Source organism: Meleagris gallopavo, chromosome Z (genome assembly GCF_905368555.1).
Source record: "Meleagris gallopavo chromosome Z, MGAL_WU_HG_1.1, whole genome shotgun sequence".
NCBI classification, from domain to species: Eukaryota; Metazoa; Chordata; class Aves; order Galliformes; family Phasianidae; genus Meleagris; species Meleagris gallopavo.
Window position 1 is genome coordinate 73,292,676 of NC_139435.1, and position 19,335 is coordinate 73,312,010.

Here is a 19,335-nt window from a genome sequence, read left to right on the forward strand (position 1 = left end):
CTCTGGATATACTTACCTGGCACAACTATGAGAGTAAGAGTGTTTATTCTCAGGACCTTACATGTGCTTTTTGCATACCAGCAGCTTTGCAAATATTTGGTTTAAAAATTCTTTGCCATTTGTAGTGCATAATTAATTTCATATACATATGTGTATATATATATTACCTATGGCCGTGTGTACAAAAACTCTAAAAGGATCTAAAAAAAAGACACCACACTTCGTAATTCATTTTCTAGGATAAACTATATTTTTAATTAATCCCCTTTGAAATTGAAGCTGTTGTTGATCTTTTAAAATGACTATACATTATTCAGCACACTGTTAGATGAACACAGATTTTTTTCCCCCTCCACTGCAAGCAAAGTTTAGAGAATCAGTATTACTTCTGAGGGATAATGATTATGCTTTGATTTTGTTTCTTAAAGATTTATAACTAGACTTTGTGATTGTGAGCTTTTTTAAAAAATTGTTAAAGTTCAAGTAATCAAGAAATAATGTGCAGAAATTAACTTCTTTATTATATTATATATTCTAGTAAGTAAAGATTGTTTGAAATGCATGAATAAAAAATCAGTGAAATTACAGGAGGAACAATGTAATATAGCAATAATAGGTGCATTCATTGTGCATCTGAGAGGAGGAGGGGGAAAAAAAAAAGAAGAAGAAGAGGAGTTTTCACTCGTTTTGGCCTAAAACATTGTGTTCAGGTATCCAGGACTCTGACATCAGAACCCAGATAACACTGGTTAGAACCATAGGGCTTTACAATAAAAGCTAAAATATTGACCATATGATGGCAAAAAGTCTTTATTTTGCAGTTAACTTATTGTCTTCTAGCTACTCTCCGATGAAGTTGGTGGTGCTGTGGAGGAGGATCTCCTTCTTCTTGACAAAGATCGTGATCGCTCAGCACTGTAGGTAACGTGCTGATCATAATTCTGCATCTGAGCCTCAAGGAAATCCCTGTGTTGCTGGCTGATCGTCTGGCTAATCAGTCCAGGGAGAGCTTGAATACTACCAATTAAAGTTTCCAGTTTAGTTTCCAGAGTAACAATTCTCTTCTCAAAATCTTCACTTCTTTCGTTTAAGTCAGAGATCATGTCATACATGATGTTTTGAGTCTGAAAGCAGAAGAATGTAAACAATGGTTTAGATAGATCTTGCAAATATTCTAACACGCAGTCAAATATACATATGCACTCCACACACACACGCACACACACAAAAAAGAAAAATGTAATAAGATGTAGCTTTGTGAAATAATTATGCTTGTAGAATAAAATTATTTAGTATATAAACTTGCTACTAAATTTATTGAGCAGAAATGTAATGTGTTTTGAGAAGCACTTTGAAAGTCAAAATGTAAATGAATTAGATAAAACACCAGACCTTTTTTCAGAAGCTCAGGTGCTTAGAAACGCACCATAATGAGACATGAGCCAAGTTAGTAGTGTAAGCCATGAGAAGACTAAGCATGACAAAGCAGTTACGTACCCTTGACTCTACTGCATTTCCTCTTAAAAGTTTTCGTTCTTTTAAGAAGAACACAAATTTTGTTCATTTGTTTTCTCCTTACATTGACCAAAGTTTCTTATACCGCCTGTAGTAATAGCAGTTGAGTGGGCTGGCTTTGAATTGCAGTGCAAGGAGCACAACTGAATTGCGTACTCTTCCATTTCTGTGTTTTCTTATTCACCTTCCCTCTACAAAAACAGCATATGGCTACAGGAATTATACAGGATGAACTTTAAAATGTCACAGCGAACAGAATTGACGTCGCAGAGGCCATCACTTTCTGTTTTTTTCCATTTCCTTTTGTTGTTTTTTTTTGTTCAAGTGAGGCAGGTAAGTGGTGAAAAACACTGAATTTCACCTTCTTGTGAACTGAGGTTTTAGATTAGACTTAAACTAAAAGTATATATAATTCAACAGACAAACCGGCTAAAGTTCACAAACCATCCAAAGAGAATAAAAACTAACTGAAGGACAGACTGCCTGAAATATAAAGTACTTCCGATGAGTGTAGATAACTCATTTCTCTGCTCTTCCTTTCAAGATACCATAACATAATCCCTTGAAGGTGAAGTATTCTTCATTAAATAATCTCTGAAAAGTCCTTATCAGTTGTTTATCAGGAAGCAGTAGAGTGAAATGTATTTTCAATAACTCAAATTGTCAGGTGATACTCTAAGGTAAAGGAGAAATAAACACTAAACTGTTAATTTCAGTGTTAGAGCCTGTGTGCTATGATTCCTCAAGGTAAAGCCACTTTCATTGGAAATGAAACCACTTCAATGCACAGCACTGCATTGCTGAGGCCTGGCTGCATTTTGTCAGAGGCACAAAGAAGACGTTTCATTTAATAAGCCAAACCCAAAACAAATCCATATTTTCATCTCCTAAACAAAAACCACAACACACACACACACACACTTGTCAACAATAGTTGCATTTGCAAACTCTTCCATTTTGAAAGGATGAATATTAAAACAAGAATAATTGCCTACTAACCTTTGCCAGGTCCACCAAAGTGTTGGCTTGGTCATTCAGTTTCCTTTGTTCCATTTTCACACTTCTTAATCTAAAAAATGGAATTTTAAGTCAGACGCGTGTGAGAGATCACATAAGAATTTCTAAAAAGCATGCATAAAACGAGAACAAGTAACTGCATGGACAATGCCTTGAGTACTTTGTGTAAAGTCAAAACCGCTCATGTGCCTGCTACGATGAGAAGCATGCTTCTTCAACACCACAAAAAAAGGAAAGAGCAAGGAAATGTGATGTCCTTGAGAAAACCGTTTGCCATGATTAAAGTTGAATTCAAAAAGGGAGGTAACAGTTTATCCAGACTACATGAAAGAAAGCCAAAACATTCCTCAAAGCCTCAGTATCGTGACAAGTAGATATAGGAAGAAACATAGAACAACTGTTTTGTTTTTTTTTTTCATCAGTGTTGTAGTAAGCAAGAATCTTCCCATGCCTACATGACTAGATACAGGTATTAGCCCTGTTCTGTCGGAAATGGATTGGGTTGGCAGGTGTTCGAACCTGATGGAAATACAGTGATAAGTGAGTTTCACATTCATTTAAACACAACTCCCATCTGACTAGCAGCTAAATAACCAGCATACTTGCCAATACGCTTAATTTTCTTACATAACTTGTGAATCTAAATATGCTTACATTTTAAACTCACACTAGACATACCTTCACAAGGTACTATTTAAACTAAAGCAGCGAGAAAGTATGCAAGAAGAAAATTATTTTTCACTTTAATACCTAGCTGTCTGCATTACTACTAATTAGTTGTGCACAATATTTGAAAGATACACACACAAAAGTTTTTATAGGTTCCCTGAATCAAAGTAAATTAACTACTGAAGGAGTGGCTTATAGGTGTAATTCTCACAAACAAACAACTTCTTGTGCAAACATGAGTGCTTTGCAGCAGAGAATTACGTGCACTTTCAGTCATTCTTCTGCTGAATGCTGCAAGATACAGCATTTTTCAAAAAATAACACTGATTTACAGAAGACACAAGGTGCCATGCAGTCTATAGTAGGTTATGGGCCAACTGAGCTAACCATCTGATAGCTCCCAAATGAAAATAACTCTGGCAGCATTTTGTGGCGTATGATTTGCTAGCTGCCCTTGGCTGCCTATTTCTCAATTATTGTGCAACTTAGAAGATTAAGTGTATCTTGTAAAGCAAACATGATTTCACTTAGCCATATAAACCTGTTTTTGTATAAACAAGAACTGAAGTCATAACAGTGGCACCAGAGTGTCCGGTATCATACCCACTGCAGCTGTAAAGGAGTTACTCTTCTACATTTCTGTGGGCCTCTAAGTGCTCTAAACACTAATGTGGAAATTCTGATCCCCTTTAAAATAATGACAAAACTGCTAAAATCTGCAGTGGGATCAGAATTGTTTCTCCAGTTTTCTGGAGCTAAACAACATTCTTCAACAGCTGTATGTTTCTATGAGGGCTTAAAGTTATTTTATTTTAATCTAGAGGCAGAATTGGACTCCTTTCCAGGGATGCTTAATTTTCCCACGGGGAAATGGCTACAAATGAATTCCTAAACACAGAAGCAGATGAAGATACATGTTTTTTCAAGAGAAGTCTTCTTGGGAATTGGGAATTTTTTGTTCAAATCTGTAGTTACGCACATATTTCTTATAATATCTGGGCTAACCTCCCTGAGAAAGAAAGTTATGAAAAGTGAAGTGACTCCAACTGTTTGCACAAAAATTGACATTCCAGAAGCCTTTCCCTGAAGGCTTCTTTTGGAGCACAACATTAATTCAGATTGTAGGAATGGTGCTTTCAGAGGCTTATGAGCTGGAGCTATTCTAAAGCAAAAATACGGAGGCATCTCTGAAGTATGGAGATGTATCTTTGCAGTCTCAAAGAGAATAACTAGTAATAGGTAAGTATGTAATGATTTGACTAGAGAATAGTAATCCTACTGTTTCAAAAGCTCTCTCAGTATTTGCAGAACACGTGCTTTCTGCTTTCCTTATCTACCTGCTAAGTGAGCATGTCAACTGTAGAATTTTGAAAATATTTAGAAATCGGAAAAAAAATAAAAAAAGGTACTAGCTGACACCACTGTGATAATTCCTAACCATAGTCAACCCAGAACATGTATCCCTAGGTAATGGCAAGTTTTTAGCTGCATCAGCCAGATATAAAGAAAAATGTCAGAGTTTTGTTCTTAAATTCTTTAAGAGGAAATATGAAACATGTTGACTTCATAAACTTCACTTATCACAGCAAAAGATCATGATTCTGGATCGCGTTTCCATGGCAGCAATCAGACCATTGAAGTTCACAAATAAAAAATCTATTTTTGCATGCAGACAGTGGTAAATTCTGCAAATTTAGAAAGGAATAGCTCATAAAACTTACTTCCGAGCTCTATTTTCATTTTGTTGAAATAAAAAGACAAAACAAAAGAAAAAAAAAAAAAAAAAAAACTGTAAAAGATACTAAAACAACCAGGTGAGCACAGTGAGCTCAATTCAGCAGATGAGAAGTACTAGGGAATTGCCACTGCTTCCAGTCAGTAATTGCCACAGGTGAAGTTATGATGAAGGAACCTTCGAACCTTCTCATTAACTATCATCTGTACATTTGCTTAGCTGTAATTTTCAAGAAATGGCTTCTAATATATTATTTTTTATTATGACAATAAGATCTTCACCTTATTTAGTATGCGTGAGAAGCAAAATCATCCGGGCCAGTCATGGAGAATAACATTTTAGGACTGAACTTGTGAGTTTGAAACTGTTATCAGAGCCTGCTCTGGTTTTAAGTATGAAACTGGCCCTGAAGCTTCATTTGTTTTATTCCTGTCTTCAGCCAAATGATTGGAAAGCTGAAGGAAGGGGGCCAGGAAAAAAATCTAAGAATCCATAAAGATAAAAGAGAGCCATATTCTACCATGAATTTCTTGGACCTTTGAAAAAAGCTCGGAGATGTACAGGGATAGAAAATAAATCACATTCGACTACTCAGCTGCAGCTAGAGGACAGCAAACTGCTAGAGCAATGTTTTCATCCATGAGGCATTCCTTAGCATACTGAGAAAATTTTTCGTGGTTGAATATAACACATTTTGCATACACAGTGCTAAGGGGCAGAGTTACATGTATTATTAACACACCTGTCTGAAGTTTGGCTGGCACAGCAAGGAAGAAACTTACTGCTGCCATGTTCTCCACCCAACCCAATTAATGAATTTTTCGTTGTGCAGGACAACAGTTTACACACTATGAAGCTCTCCTGCGTTTGAATGATACATGAGCTGCAGATCGAGCCTGCTGTGCCTTTTAGATTCTTCTTTGCATACAAGTGCACACACACATACACACAAGAAATAGTAAGGTTAAAATGTTAAGGAATAATCTTTGCAATAAGGCATTCAAGGCTAGCAAAGGATATATATAGGACATGCCATCCTGTACCCTAAAACCCCTGCCCACCCTCTCGCTGTCTCCCTTTCAGTCCTTTAAGCTGAAAAGGATAACTCAACTAGGCTAATACACTTAAATTAATTAATAAAATGCCTCAGCATTTGCAGTCTTTTTATTGCCTCAAGTATATCTGCGGCATAGTAACATTTAATCCTGCAAGTTTCCTTAGTATGAAATAGTAATCAAGGTTATTGAATGCTTAATACCTTCAAGGCTTAGCTACCTATTCACTTAAAACATTGTTATGAAACTGAGAAGCAATGTCTGTAAGCCTAGATTTACTAATAGGAAGTAAGGTAACCTTGCTTTCCTTTCTCTCCCTCATGGAAGATGAGCCAGGAATCCTTTTACTGCACTGAAGTGGATCACATGGACACTCTCCTTGCAAGCTAGCTCACATAGACTCACAGTGAGAACTTACCAAAATATCAGTTCAAAATGAACCTTAAATACTTGATCTACATTTCCCCAAGGATCTCAGAAAACCCATTTCATAGGCCATACAACAAATGGCTTCCTCAGACCAGATGCAGTCATCTAGTAGAACGGACAAATAGTAACATGAGTGCTGACCACTTCTTAGGATGAGCTCGTAGTTCCTGGGGACAAAAGACTCTTTCTCCCCCTCCTCCCATGTATCCAAAGAGTAATGGAATCATCACAGAGGTCTGTTGAGCTTTATGTGCTTTATGGCAAATACATACTATGAATTTCAGTTGAATACTTAAAGTCTGGCATTATTATATTACTGCTCACAGTCCTCATGCTTGTCTTCAAACCTTTGGGAGTTCATTAGGGAGGAAGAACTCATTGGAATTACAGCAGAGGTATTCAAGGGTTGTACAATGTCTGTTGGAATATGATAATTTTCTGTATATTGGGTTCATACCTTACACACCAACACCTGATATCCTCTACTGAGGAAACAGAAGCAAACTGCTGTTAAGCTATAAAAAGGAAGCTTGATGCATACTCTTAATTAAATACTACATACATAATCATAGCCTCTCTTCTACTATATCATTCTGATCTGAAATTACCAAATCTACGAATGATTTTTTTTTTTTCTTTTCTTCTATCTGTTGTAGCTTGTATCTTACTACCTGTAAACAAATACATAACAACAAAGGACAGTTACAGTGGCAAAAGAAAAATATGTCTTAGCTATTTCAGGAAGCATGGGAAACTAACAAAACTACAAACAACTCTGATTTAACTTGTGTTGGGCATACAGAGTTAACATACCTTCTGTTGTAAGCAGGTATACAGTAAAACCTTATTTTTGTCAATCTCAAATAAAAAACTCGAGAACAATATTTTGTGAAAAGGGAGAGAGATTAGGAAATAGAAACTAAAAGAAATAGAGAAAAGGAGGGGAAAAAGGAGAGAAAACAGCTGGAAAGGAAAACCAAAACAAAATAGTACTTACTGATGAATAGCTTGCAAGAATTTGCGTTGATGCTTCCTTACTTTTGCATGGTCTATCTTTTTAACCAGCTTTGTGTTTTTATAAATTAACCATGTTTCCCTGAGTACATTGGCAGCTGCATTTTTCACCTGTTTAATAAAAGAAAAACACCAACCTGACAAAAAAATATTATTATGTCATGGTTTTTTTTTTTTGTGTGTGTGTGTGTTTGTTTTTTTTTTATTATTATTATGTCTCTGCCAAAACATGGGAAATGGGTACACGAAGAAGTTGCAGCAGAAACAGCAGAAAACAGAAGCTGGATCAAAGGCACTACTGAGCAATTTCTGTGTTGTTACTTATGATACGGCTACCAGCTATCTTTGCATCTGAGAATCACCTGTCCTCCTTTAACAGAGCTTGCACCATCTGCCATTTGTGGCAAAACAAATTACAGCAAGAAAATACTGATAATTATCTGCATGGTAATTCACTGCAGTATTTTACCAGATCATAAAGTTCTTCTCGTTCTTGTTGTACTGTTATTACCTTCTTTCTCTTCGCAGTTTTTACAGCCTTTTAAGCATCCTCAGCTGTTTGAGCGTGTTTTTGTTGTTTACATTTTTCTGTCTTGTTTCTTTCTTACCATTCTCAGTGGAGATGAAAAAAAAAAAAAAAATCTCCCTAATTAATGTAGACAATGTTTTGTTTCTTAAGGGTTTTGGATTTTTTTTTTTATTTTAATGAGACTTTCCATAAAATGTTAAAGAGTACCCACAGTTCCTTCCTCCGTTCCTTTCAAGAATGACTGAAAACAACCAACAAAGAATTTCAGTGCAGTATTTATTAACAGAATTAGTAGGTTAGTTGCAAAGGCTATTGATTTTTATATTTTCTCCTTCCAACTGTACATTATGCCAGTTGCTGCAGCATCAAAGTAAGCTACTGCATAGGTAATGGCACTGTAAGAATGCAAAGCAGGAGGTTCCCACCTTGTATGTGCATTGCAGAACCCTGGGCTTGACTTCAGTGGAAGCTACGCCACATTTTAGAGACTTCTGCACAATCTGTGCCTTGCCCTTGCAGTTTTCCCAGAAGATGTGGCTAACTTCAGGTGATGTGGAAACCTCTGTAGTATCTGTGTAATGCTGGCCAGTAATCTGTTATGCACCTCAGACTTGTTTGCTTGGTTTGCTTTTCGTTTGCTTTGAGTGTCACAAGTTTGAAGCTACAAAGCACCACTCAGGTACACTATGAGACTGATAATTAGATTTACATGAAGGTATAAAGGAAAAGCTTTAAAAAGCACAAATGAACACAAGGCTCAAAATCTGGCCAATCTTTGCAAAGCCATCTTTTCTCCTAAAGGACATTTAGAGTTCAGTTGTCAGTTTCAGTGAAAAAATATTCCTATCAGATATTTCAAACAGCAACTTCTTACCTCACCATGGGCAAGCATTGAAGCTGTCTGTAGCTCCTACTCATTTTTGTGTTTCCTCAACAGTGACCTGTTTTTCTTCTATAATGGACTTATTTCATTTTCTAAGATGTTATTTGTGAATTAAAAAAATAGGAATGTCTTATACAAATTGAAATAGTTTCTTTAATGAATTCTAACAATTTCTGAAGTCTTTTTTTTATTTTGTTTTGTTAAATAATCACTTTTGAAGTATTTCTGTTATCTACAAAACATCTTTCAGGGTGCTTCATTACTGTATGCAGCTGAATGAATGCTGTGCTGAGCACACCAAGCATTTGCAAAGACTCCCTCATTCACAAGGTATGAATTGTTTTTTGTTTTTTTTTTTAAGTATATATTCTGCATAGCTTGAAATTCTTACTTATCAGTCATTTCACCTATTTTAGCTATAAATTCTTCTCCTATGCCTTGGATTTATTTAACATATAGCTCTCTAGGTTTACCATATTTTACTGTTGTTTAATTCAATTATCATCCAGCTGGAAGACCCTCCGCAGAAGAATACTCAAATCATCAAAAATCTGCATTTATCCTCAATTCCAAGAAAAGCTCAGAGCATTTGATTTCCTCCTTTCAAAATCACGCTTATGAAAAAGTCCAGTAGAAGAATGGAGCAGGAGACCACTTAAAACAAATGCAAAAATAAGTTAACATACATTTCCTTTTCAGTTGTGAATATAAAGTGTGACTTACTCTTTTAGTTAGCTGGGTGTCCATCATGAAATTATGCACATGTTTTTCAGCTTTGGTAAGTTCTAACTTCCTTGCCACCACAGCTACCACCAGTGCAGTGCACCCAGCACCCTGAAAACAATAAAACAAACCCCCAAAATGTTACTACTGCATTTTGCAGAGTTTTTAGTGGAAGTTTCTCCTTTGTTGTAGAAATACAGCACGCATCAGGTATTTCAAACCTGTTAAATACACTGAAGATGCTACAGCTATTTCTATTGAAAGTAATAGAAAAAGTCAGCAGTTACAGGCTGGTAAACTGTCAAAGCATCCAAATAATTAGTGAGCAGCATAGTTTAAAAGTCCTGCTTTGTATTTTTCCTGCAGTGGTTAAAAATTTGAATACATCCCATTTCTAGTGCATAAGAAAGGGAGGCTGGTGAACAAAACACCTTCCAAAACCCACAATGTTAGTAAAGAAATGTAAAATATACCCTGCTCTTAACAACTGTCTCAAAGTTACAGTAATTGCAAAAGATGAAATAGGATTAGATGAGCATCTAGAGCACAAAAAAAAAAAAAAAAAAAAAGTATCTTTAAATTTGTTTTATGGGCCAAAAATAAACGTGTTATAAATGCAGTATTTACTCATTTTAATATACTTCTAAATTGCCCTCTGAAGATTTCACTAACTTTTTCCTATAATACTTCCACTTTGCTTATTACCATTTAAAACACAGCACACGTATACAACACATTTAGTAAAAGCTGGATAGAGAAAATACCAAGTTCCTAATTGGTGCTGTCTGTATGTATGCATACACATGCATATGCACACATCCATGCTCCTAGTGTCCAAGTTCCTTTGTTCCTTTTGTTCTTAGTCCAACTAAGCTAACTATCTTTGTTACCATTATAACTTTTGTGCTTTTTGGGGGAGGAGGAGGGGAGGGCAGTGAAATGGTTAAAGGGGTTAATGGGAAGAATAAGTTGACTTAAATGTGTAAAGTATTAAAACCTTAACAATAATCTTCACCAAAGTTGACCTCTAGGTGAACCTCACAACCAAGCACTATCTGATTATTATTGAAATATGTAGCTTACATAAAACATCTCATCAGGAAGAGATGTAGCTTAAATAAAACGTTATGAGAATGTATTAACCTTGCCTTGTTTATAAGCATGGTATTCAATGCCTTAAGAAGGCATAGTACACAAACTCCTTTGGTTCTTCCTTGAGAATTGGCCAGGCTTGAGGTGAAATCCAAAAAGGAGAATGAAACCAGATGTTTCTGCCCTTGAAGTAAAGGAAACTTGTTTATCCAATGATATAAAAGCTGGACCCTCTTGCAGCGAAGTTGGAGACCTCACCTGGATGGATACATCGCATAGGATATCCTAGTTGCTGGGAAAGACTCTCCAAATCCTTGCTGTAACCGGGGTTCCTCAGTGACTGTGGTTCTGGATGATGGTAATGTATTAAGGGCAATTGGTGATGTTTCTTTCTTAATCACTGTAATTAATCTTACATTGTAATGATTAGATGCATTACCTTGACATGTTCTATTGCTTCTTTCTTATTTCACCGTGCCTTGTTTTGTTCTTGCTGTCTAATTTCACTTATTATTTTATTGCTTTAATGTAAGTAAAGATAAACCCACTTCTTCAACTTTGTATTGGTGCCCTTTGCACTTTGAAAGGAAAAGCGATTTGTCATATAATGAGAAACAGCATGCATTATATACATCTCAAGGTATTATCTACTTGAACACCATTACTAAAATCAGCCGGGTTTGTCTTTTTTTTTTTGTTTGTTTGCTTGTTTTAAATCTTTACATGTTCTCTTTCTTTCTTTTTTTTTTTTAAAGCATAAAAATCACATTAAATAAATAAGGCTGCATTTAAACTTGCATGTTCAGTCCAACCTACATGTTGTTACACTTGCTTCAGTTATTCTCTAGTGTAAAGCAGTCTCTTGTTGCACATTCAAACTTACTCTATTTTCAGCCACAGAACTTCCTTCCACTTTCTGTATTAATTTATTCTCTCAGTTTCTTTCTGCTCCAATATCTGCCTTGGTGTCTCCAGAAGATGCAGATCTCTGAAGCTAGCTTCCTAAATACAAATTCCACTACTAAACACATAGAGAGTGGAAAATAAACTCACTGGAACTCCTTATTCACAATGTCTCCAATTAAGCCTCCATTTCAATGATAGATCATTCCAGGCAAATCATCCGCTCTCTCAGACAGACCTGATCCTTGCAAAGGTACAGCACTCAACATTCTCTTTAATGTATCCCTTGTGATTTTGCTGCACTTCCCCATCTAGCTTCTCTTCTGTCCTCCACCCAAGATTTCAAGCTTTGCTGTGCCCTCTCCATCTGCTCGCCAGCCCTCTGTGTTGAGCAAAGCTCTCATATATTTGAAATCTCTCTTCATGAGACAAGGGCAGAACAGGGACAGATATAACCATTCATTTGCTTTCCCACATCCCATTCTATGACAGAAAATATGAAGACAACTAACACTGGGAACTGAGGATTCAGGAATGCACCCAGCTTTTTGAGGTCTGGGCAGGAGCTGCTCTCTACCATGTACCCTACACCCCCCACAAACAGTCAGCTCTTTTCCAGTCTCCTTCCTATGAAGGACAGCAGGAGTGAGCTGCTAAAATGCAAGACACTTCCCTACGGGCAGAAAAATAAGAACAACTCCATACAATAGGAAGAAAGGAAAAAAAAAAAAAGGGAAAAACAGAAATTTTTTGGCCCACTCAGGATAACAAGCCAAATGTTGCTCCAGTGATGCAATTTGATTTCTGCCTGCTTACAGCAAGAATGCTCAAATAGGTTGAAGCGGTTAAAACAGTCTGGTCTGGCAAAGTAGTACAAAACAGCTGTTTATGCCAAGGAAAGACAAATACTAGAATCCCCATATGTTCTGCCCCCGAAATAAAAAATCTGGAGGAAAGGTAACAGGCAGAAAGAACACGGTTTGAGTTGCAATTAGGCTTTTAGGACCCATCCTACTCTTTAAAGTGACACCACAGTTACATGGGCCAAAAGCTGCCGAAAAGTGTAGTTTTATATCGCATGTGAAAGAGCCCCTGCAGCAGTGAAATAGTGTCACTGGCATGCTATGAAAGCTCCCTCAATGGCACATATGGGCTACTGTCTTCATTACCACCAGAACAGATTCTTGCAACCGTGCAGCATTTTAGATGCAATTACCCCTCTTCGCTTTTTAGCTTTCACAGTTTCTCAAAACTGCAGAAAAATTTCGCACGATGAAGGTTTGAGCATGTAGCTAACTTGCTCCATTTGCTAGAAACATGCAAGTAGATAAAACAGAATTAACCATCCAGCATTTCTTTCACATGCTGTATGAAAAAGAGTTAGCAACCGTAAAGTTTAAAAACTAATCTGCTCTCCAGAAAAATCACAGAATCACAGAATGCCTTCAATTGCAAGGAATCTTAAAGATCATCTACTTCCAACCCCTCTGCCATGGGCAGGGTTGCTAAGCAATACATGAGGCTGCCCAGAGTTCCATCCAACCTCACCTTCAGGGATGACGCATCCACAACATCTCTGGGGAGCCTGATCCAGCACCTTACCATTCTCTGTGTGAAAAATCTCCTCCTAATATCTAACATTAATCTCCCCTCTTTCAGTTTAAAACCATTCCTTCTTGGCATATCACTATCAGTTTGGGCAGAAAGACAGTCTCCCTCATATTAATAATCTCCCTTCAAGTGTTGGAAGGCCATAATGAGGCCTCCCCAGAGCCTTCTCCTCTCCACGCTGAACGCTCTCAGCTGCCTAATCTTTCTCCACAGGAGAGGTGCTCCAGCCCTGTGATCATCCTTGTGGCCCTCCAACCCCCACCAACAGCTCCACACCTTTCTTGTATTGGACTCCATGGGACTCCATGAGATGCAGGCCAGGACACTGTCGGCCTTCCATCTGTGAGCACACACTGATGGCTCAAATCAAGCTTTTCACTCACCAGAATCCCTAAACCCTTCTCCATAGCTCTGCTCTCAATTTGTGGTGCTACATACCTCGGACTGGCCCAATCTAAGTGCAACACCTTGCATTTCCTCTTGTTGAATCTGATTAGGTTCACAAAAATGTGCTAGCTGAACAAACTTAACTACCAAACCAGGAGAAGCATAAAAGATAAGAGCTGAAAACTGGCTTCTCTAAAATGACAAAGACTCTGCTAATGAACTGAGTAAAGCCTATATTATTGTTGTAAAGATCTACCATTGACAGACACAGATCTTCTGAATGCTTGATTGATATAAAAGATTCTCTGCTGGTGTTCACAAAGTACAAAGTCTGAAAATAGAGACAACACATCCTCGGTCTTTCAAATGGGCTGAACAACAAACGTTGGCCTGGATTTGACTGCATAGTGGTATCATATCTACATCCTTTTGATCATCAGATCTCTCTTTTTAATTTAAAACTTGCATTTATGATCAGTAAAACCTTGAAGCATAAGATTTACAGCCTTTTACACCGGGCAGAACTCTCTTTGATTGCCAAACCTTGTAGCTGCAGTCCTGTATGAAAACATTTTGCTTTATCTGTGAACAACTTCAGGACACTCTTTGTATCTAATATTCTAAGCATGCTATCCTATCTGGAACAAAGAATGATGACTCAAGTTTAGATGCTCACGTAAGTAAGCAGTAATCCAGGAAAGCTCTCCTTAGCTACTTTTATTGCATATAGTCAAAACAAATTTGCATGAATAGAAGTGTGTGTGGTTATACATATGTGGACTCATATATGTACTTACAAACTTGTTAAATTCTTGTAGACTTATTTTCTTAGTTTTACAAGCCTAGATGATGACTGAAAAAGTGGAAGAATGGACTAAGTTGAGACAAAAAAATACAGTATGTCAACAGGCACTGGCTTTTTGACATGTTTATGCTATTACAAAAAAAAAAAAAAAAAAAAGGTGAAATTAATTGAATTTGAAGTTATATTTTAAATTTACCAGCTGAAAAAAATCCTAAATATTCTCTTCAGAACAAAGTAACTATGACTTGACACTGCCTTTCACTTTGCCATTAGACCTCAATCTGCTGCATTCCCTAACTGCTCTGACAGTTAAAACTCTCTTCTTGGTATTTAGATCTGAATTTTTCTAAGCACTGCTTCATCTGCTTGAATAAAGCAAATTCCCTTCTCAATGGCATCATACATGGAATGTTTAACCTCAGTTTCAGTATTTTACACCACTAGGCTCTTCCAACTCATCAGTATGGAAGCAATGTATTGTAGTTCTGATAATCCCCTTTTCAGCCAAAAACCTTTGCACTGTCCCTTGGTTAAGAAAAGCTTCTCCCCAAAAAGCCCAAATCTAATATGTAGTTTTCTTTCAAGTTACATGCTCCCCTACCATGCATTCCAGCCTTTTTTAGGCTATTACTCCAAATCCAAACAAAACAATACTGAGGATTCCTGCTATGCTAAGATCACCTATTTAGATACCACCTCCTCGTTCCCCATTTTACATCACTAAGATGCTGAGCTGTTCAGGAATTGGGAATATCTTATTTCTAGTATTTTAATACAGTATCAATAGGGTAACATGTTTAAAGTATTGAAAGATTGCAGTACTGTAAATGACAATAAATAAATATGGTGGGTATTAACCAACATCATTAAAGATTATGTACACATCATAATGCCAGACCTGACTGTCTTTTTTCTCCTCTAAATCCTGCTGAGCTTATGCATTAATGCATTCTTACATATAGCAGATGATGTGCCTTTTGCCCTCTATCATTCTCTTCACTGAAGCAGCTCACCCTCAGCTTTACGTCCCTATCAGGATTGCCTGTCCAAAGCTGACTAACTTCTAGTTCCAATAGGAAATTGTACAATATGGCAAACCACAGCAGACATAGTCCTGTCAGCTAGAGGTAAAATCTATTGCTGCCCAGAGTGATTAACATGACAGAAATCAGATCTGATGATAGTGAGGTTATGAAGTTTCGGCTGAGATCATGCCTTTCCTACCACTCAACTGACACAACACAAAGTGACTCCAAAACTGCAGAGTTCAGATTAAGAGGTAATAAAACCTAGCGCTTGCAATTAGTGCCCACAAGGGCACTGCTGCAGTGAAAAACAGAGAGGTTCTTGAAGTATCTGCAACTACAGGGTTATGTTTGGTGGTTACTTTTGTTATCTCTTTCACAATCTAAGACAAGGAGAGATAACACTGGCTGATAAACTGCACTGGAAACAACAGCAGTTCAGAAGGCTGTGATTCAGAGAAACCCTATACTTCAAGTAAATGCATCTGGCATTTCCAGTTGGTTCTTTCTTCGGTAAGGTTCCAAAATACATTTACAAGACAACAGTGAAATTTCTACAACAGTCTGGAAGTCATATATATAATATACATTATAAGTATAATGTATATAATATATAATATACATTATAAGTCTGTTCATGTGGCTCTCTGGAAGGTGGAATTAGTGGACCACAAAGGGAAGGGAAAAAAAAATCTTGCTTGAAGTAAAAAAAATATATATATATCCAAAACAAGCAATGGAAAAGTTGAGCGAGGACTCCATCCACAAGACAGAGGCTATGGAAGAGGTGTTGCATGAATGTATTTTGCATTTGTCAGCATTCACTGGGAGAGATGTGTAACTTTGCAACACTGAACCAAAGGAAGATGAGTAATAGGACAAAAACTATACTGTCTCAGTCAAAAATATGACTGAAAATAGTTTTGTATTATTTATGTTTTCATATATTCAGTATTTGCATTGCTACTATTGTCTTCAGGGGAGTTTGCACTGCAGCTAGAATTCTGTTGGATTATAAATCTCTCATCCATGAACAGCAGATGAGCAGATTCCTTTACTTCCCATTAGCCCATAAAGTTTTCAGCAATGCTGCAATAAATAAATAATGAGAATTTCATGTCATACAAAAATAATTGAAATTGATTAAATGTTCCTACGCAGTAAGGGGAAGTGGCAATGGAGGATGAAGTGAACTCTTCTTTAGTAATGCAAGTTGAGTACAGGGAAAGGCTTCTGGAGAAAAGAAATACAATCTCACTTCTAAGAAGGAACCTGTAAATGGCAGTGTTGCTAACTCAGACAAGTCCAGTAACTGAATGCACTGTGGTGGCTGGGTTCCTGGGAAACTCGCAGTGGCCATAAAAGCAAAACTTCCCTTTTGGCAATCATGATGCTGCATACTTAAGATGAAAAAAACTTTTTACTGAGCAAGGAGGCAAAATCCCATTGCACTTAACAAGCAGGCTCATCAGCCTACAAAGCTGATGGGAAACATTAGTTCAATAATTCAGAATGATACCTAATCATGACGTTCTTGCCCAAAACGTATGGTAAATACAAAACTTTCCTAAAAATACGTGTAAAAAAAGTATACCAATGTTCCTGTGTTAAATCTGAAGTTATTGCAGATGAAACAAAACCAACTTATATACTTTCAAAAAAAAGTACAGGTTATCTATCCTATAACAATCAGCTCCAGTCATATTTATGTAAAATGAAGATATCATGGGACAACTGCTTTTCATTCTAGTTAGTAACTGTCTGCCTATGAACTTCAAAAATCCCAATGAGATATGAGTGGGAAAAAGTTCTCCTCTCACACTTCACAAGCTTCCCTGCTCTGCAGTGAAAGAGGCAGAACTGGAAACCTTCAGATCCCTCTCCTACACTGCAGGGAACTTCTGCTCCACACCTGAAGCAACTCCTGTCCTCCTTCTGACCTTGGTGTCTACAGGGCTGTTTCACATCCTTCACTCTCCTCTGCCCCTGGGCAGCAGTTTTTTCTCTTTCTTAAATACGCTTTCTGGAGGTGCAACCAGTATTGCTTATCTCCAGCCAGCAGCTGGTCCCTTCTGTAGCAGCTGGAGATGGGTCTGACTGGATATGAGACACCTGCTGGCCTCTTCAGTCTTCCCATCATCACAACACTGCCATGTAAGCACAATATACACCTTCTAATAGAGGGACTCAGACATTCTTTTTAGAGGAACTCATGAGTTTCCGATCTGTGAAACTTTCAATAGTTTCACTGCACAGTGCAAAAACCTTTAATTGTCTTTTCCATTTTATGTTTCTGCTTGACACGCTATTTAGTTACATTCTATTTTTTTAAGAGGAATTGAAACAGTCTGTTTTGAAACCTAACATCACTTATTACTGAATGATAGCATATACCTGAAACGTAGACCCAAAACACTACCAATTTGCATGAAGAGCTTCTCATATATTTCTATACTTCTAAGGAAACAAAAACTGAGCTGTGTTCCAGTTTTTAACTACTCCTATAGGCTTTTCATCAACAAAATTAGTCAAAACACTGCTATCTTTTGCCATCAAGCAATGCAAATGGTAGGAATTTTAGAGATTCCGGATCAATGTGCAAAATGTTCTAAGCAAACCTTTAAGTGCAAACACAAACTATTACTCCTGTTCTGCTACTATAAAAAGTGGACTCTCTTCTATCAGTTCAGCCAGATATCAACCATCAATTCAACCCACCAAGCAGCATACAAGCGTGCAAATCAAAACACGTATCATAAAAAATTACATAATTCTGCAACTCATCAAAGAATCAAACAACGTGAAGAACTACCTTTTTATATAAAATCCCACAATGTGTTAGACAATATTATGTGAAGCTCTATGTACAATTTTAGTACATTATCCATATGAAGTTCTGTAACACAGTTCTGCTATCTAGCAGCTTCTTATTTAGATACTACAATCTAGAAACACATCGACTACATTGTAACTACCCAAATAGGAGCTCTTCATCTAGATAAAAGGGGTTCAAAGATGCTACTTAAAAATGTTCCAGATTAAACATCAACTTTATTAAATTTAAGAAAATCGTCATATTTAAAGTGTTTCTTTCATAGGATAATTTGGAGATCTTTTCAACAACAGAACCGTTTAAGCTGCAATTTTGGCAACAACGTGCCAAGACTCTGAAAGAACAGTTACTTCATCTAAAGCAATCTTCATACAAGCCACAGCCAACAACCTTGCATACCCTTGCCACTCATAATTTTCTTCTGGCAGGATAAATTTGGCTTACCAGTTCAGCATGTCTGCTTTTCAACTACGGGCAGCTGGCCCTTCAAGAAGATTCTGCATCCTCATTTCTGAATCATATAGTAAATATATATATAGTAAATGCACAAGCTCACCACATAAAGTTCAACATAAAAGGAAAAGAATACTTCCCAGTCCTTGCAAAAGTTGCTTGTATCTGCAGTCATAAGAATGGACTGCTATTATTTAATCCGGCATACAGTTTTTATATGTAATATTATTAAAAAAAAAAAAAAAGTTACTTGCTAACAATTGTGCCACAAACTCCACAGAATTGCCATAATATAGCAGGAAGAACCAATTTTACTTTTTCTAAACATAAAAATTATGAACTGATATGAGTAGATGCCCTGGTGTCACATGAGAGCAGGTGCTTCTCAGTATCCTCTGAGATCATTCATTCATTCAAAGTCTTCTCTTCTTTTGGTCAATAATTACACAACTTCCCACACGTTTTCAAACTTGCCCCCTCTTTTTACTCCTACCAATATCTCCTTTAAACCACTCCAAGGCCCTGCCTCTACAAAGTCATCAAGCAGATGAAAATGCTGCATACATAAACCAGCACAAAGTGCTCCAACTGCATTTGAGCTCAGCCAACTCAGACCAGAACCCGAGAGGTCTGCTTGAATGTGCAGTGATAACTACT

General features: G+C 37.1%; 1 protein-coding gene across 2 annotated transcripts in view; it reads right to left on the minus strand.

Annotated features, from left to right (window-relative positions):
* Window positions 1-227: 227 nt before the first annotated feature.
* The window catches only part of KCNN2 (potassium calcium-activated channel subfamily N member 2), a 71,469-nt gene continuing 52,361 nt past the window's right edge, over window positions 228-19,335 (minus strand). The window contains exons 5-8 of one of the 2 annotated variants that reach the window (XM_085213052.1): window positions 9,570-9,680; window positions 7,418-7,545; window positions 2,515-2,584; window positions 228-1,124 (exon numbers count right to left, since the gene is read on the minus strand). In XM_085213052.1, coding sequence (XP_085069178.1) covers window positions 837-1,124; window positions 2,515-2,584; window positions 7,418-7,545; window positions 9,570-9,680 — 597 coding nt within the window. In that variant the 3' untranslated portion in view covers window positions 228-836. The remainder of the gene's footprint in view (window positions 1,125-2,514; window positions 2,585-7,417; window positions 7,546-9,569; window positions 9,681-19,335) is intronic. The other variant, XM_085213053.1, reaches the window with a different exon arrangement.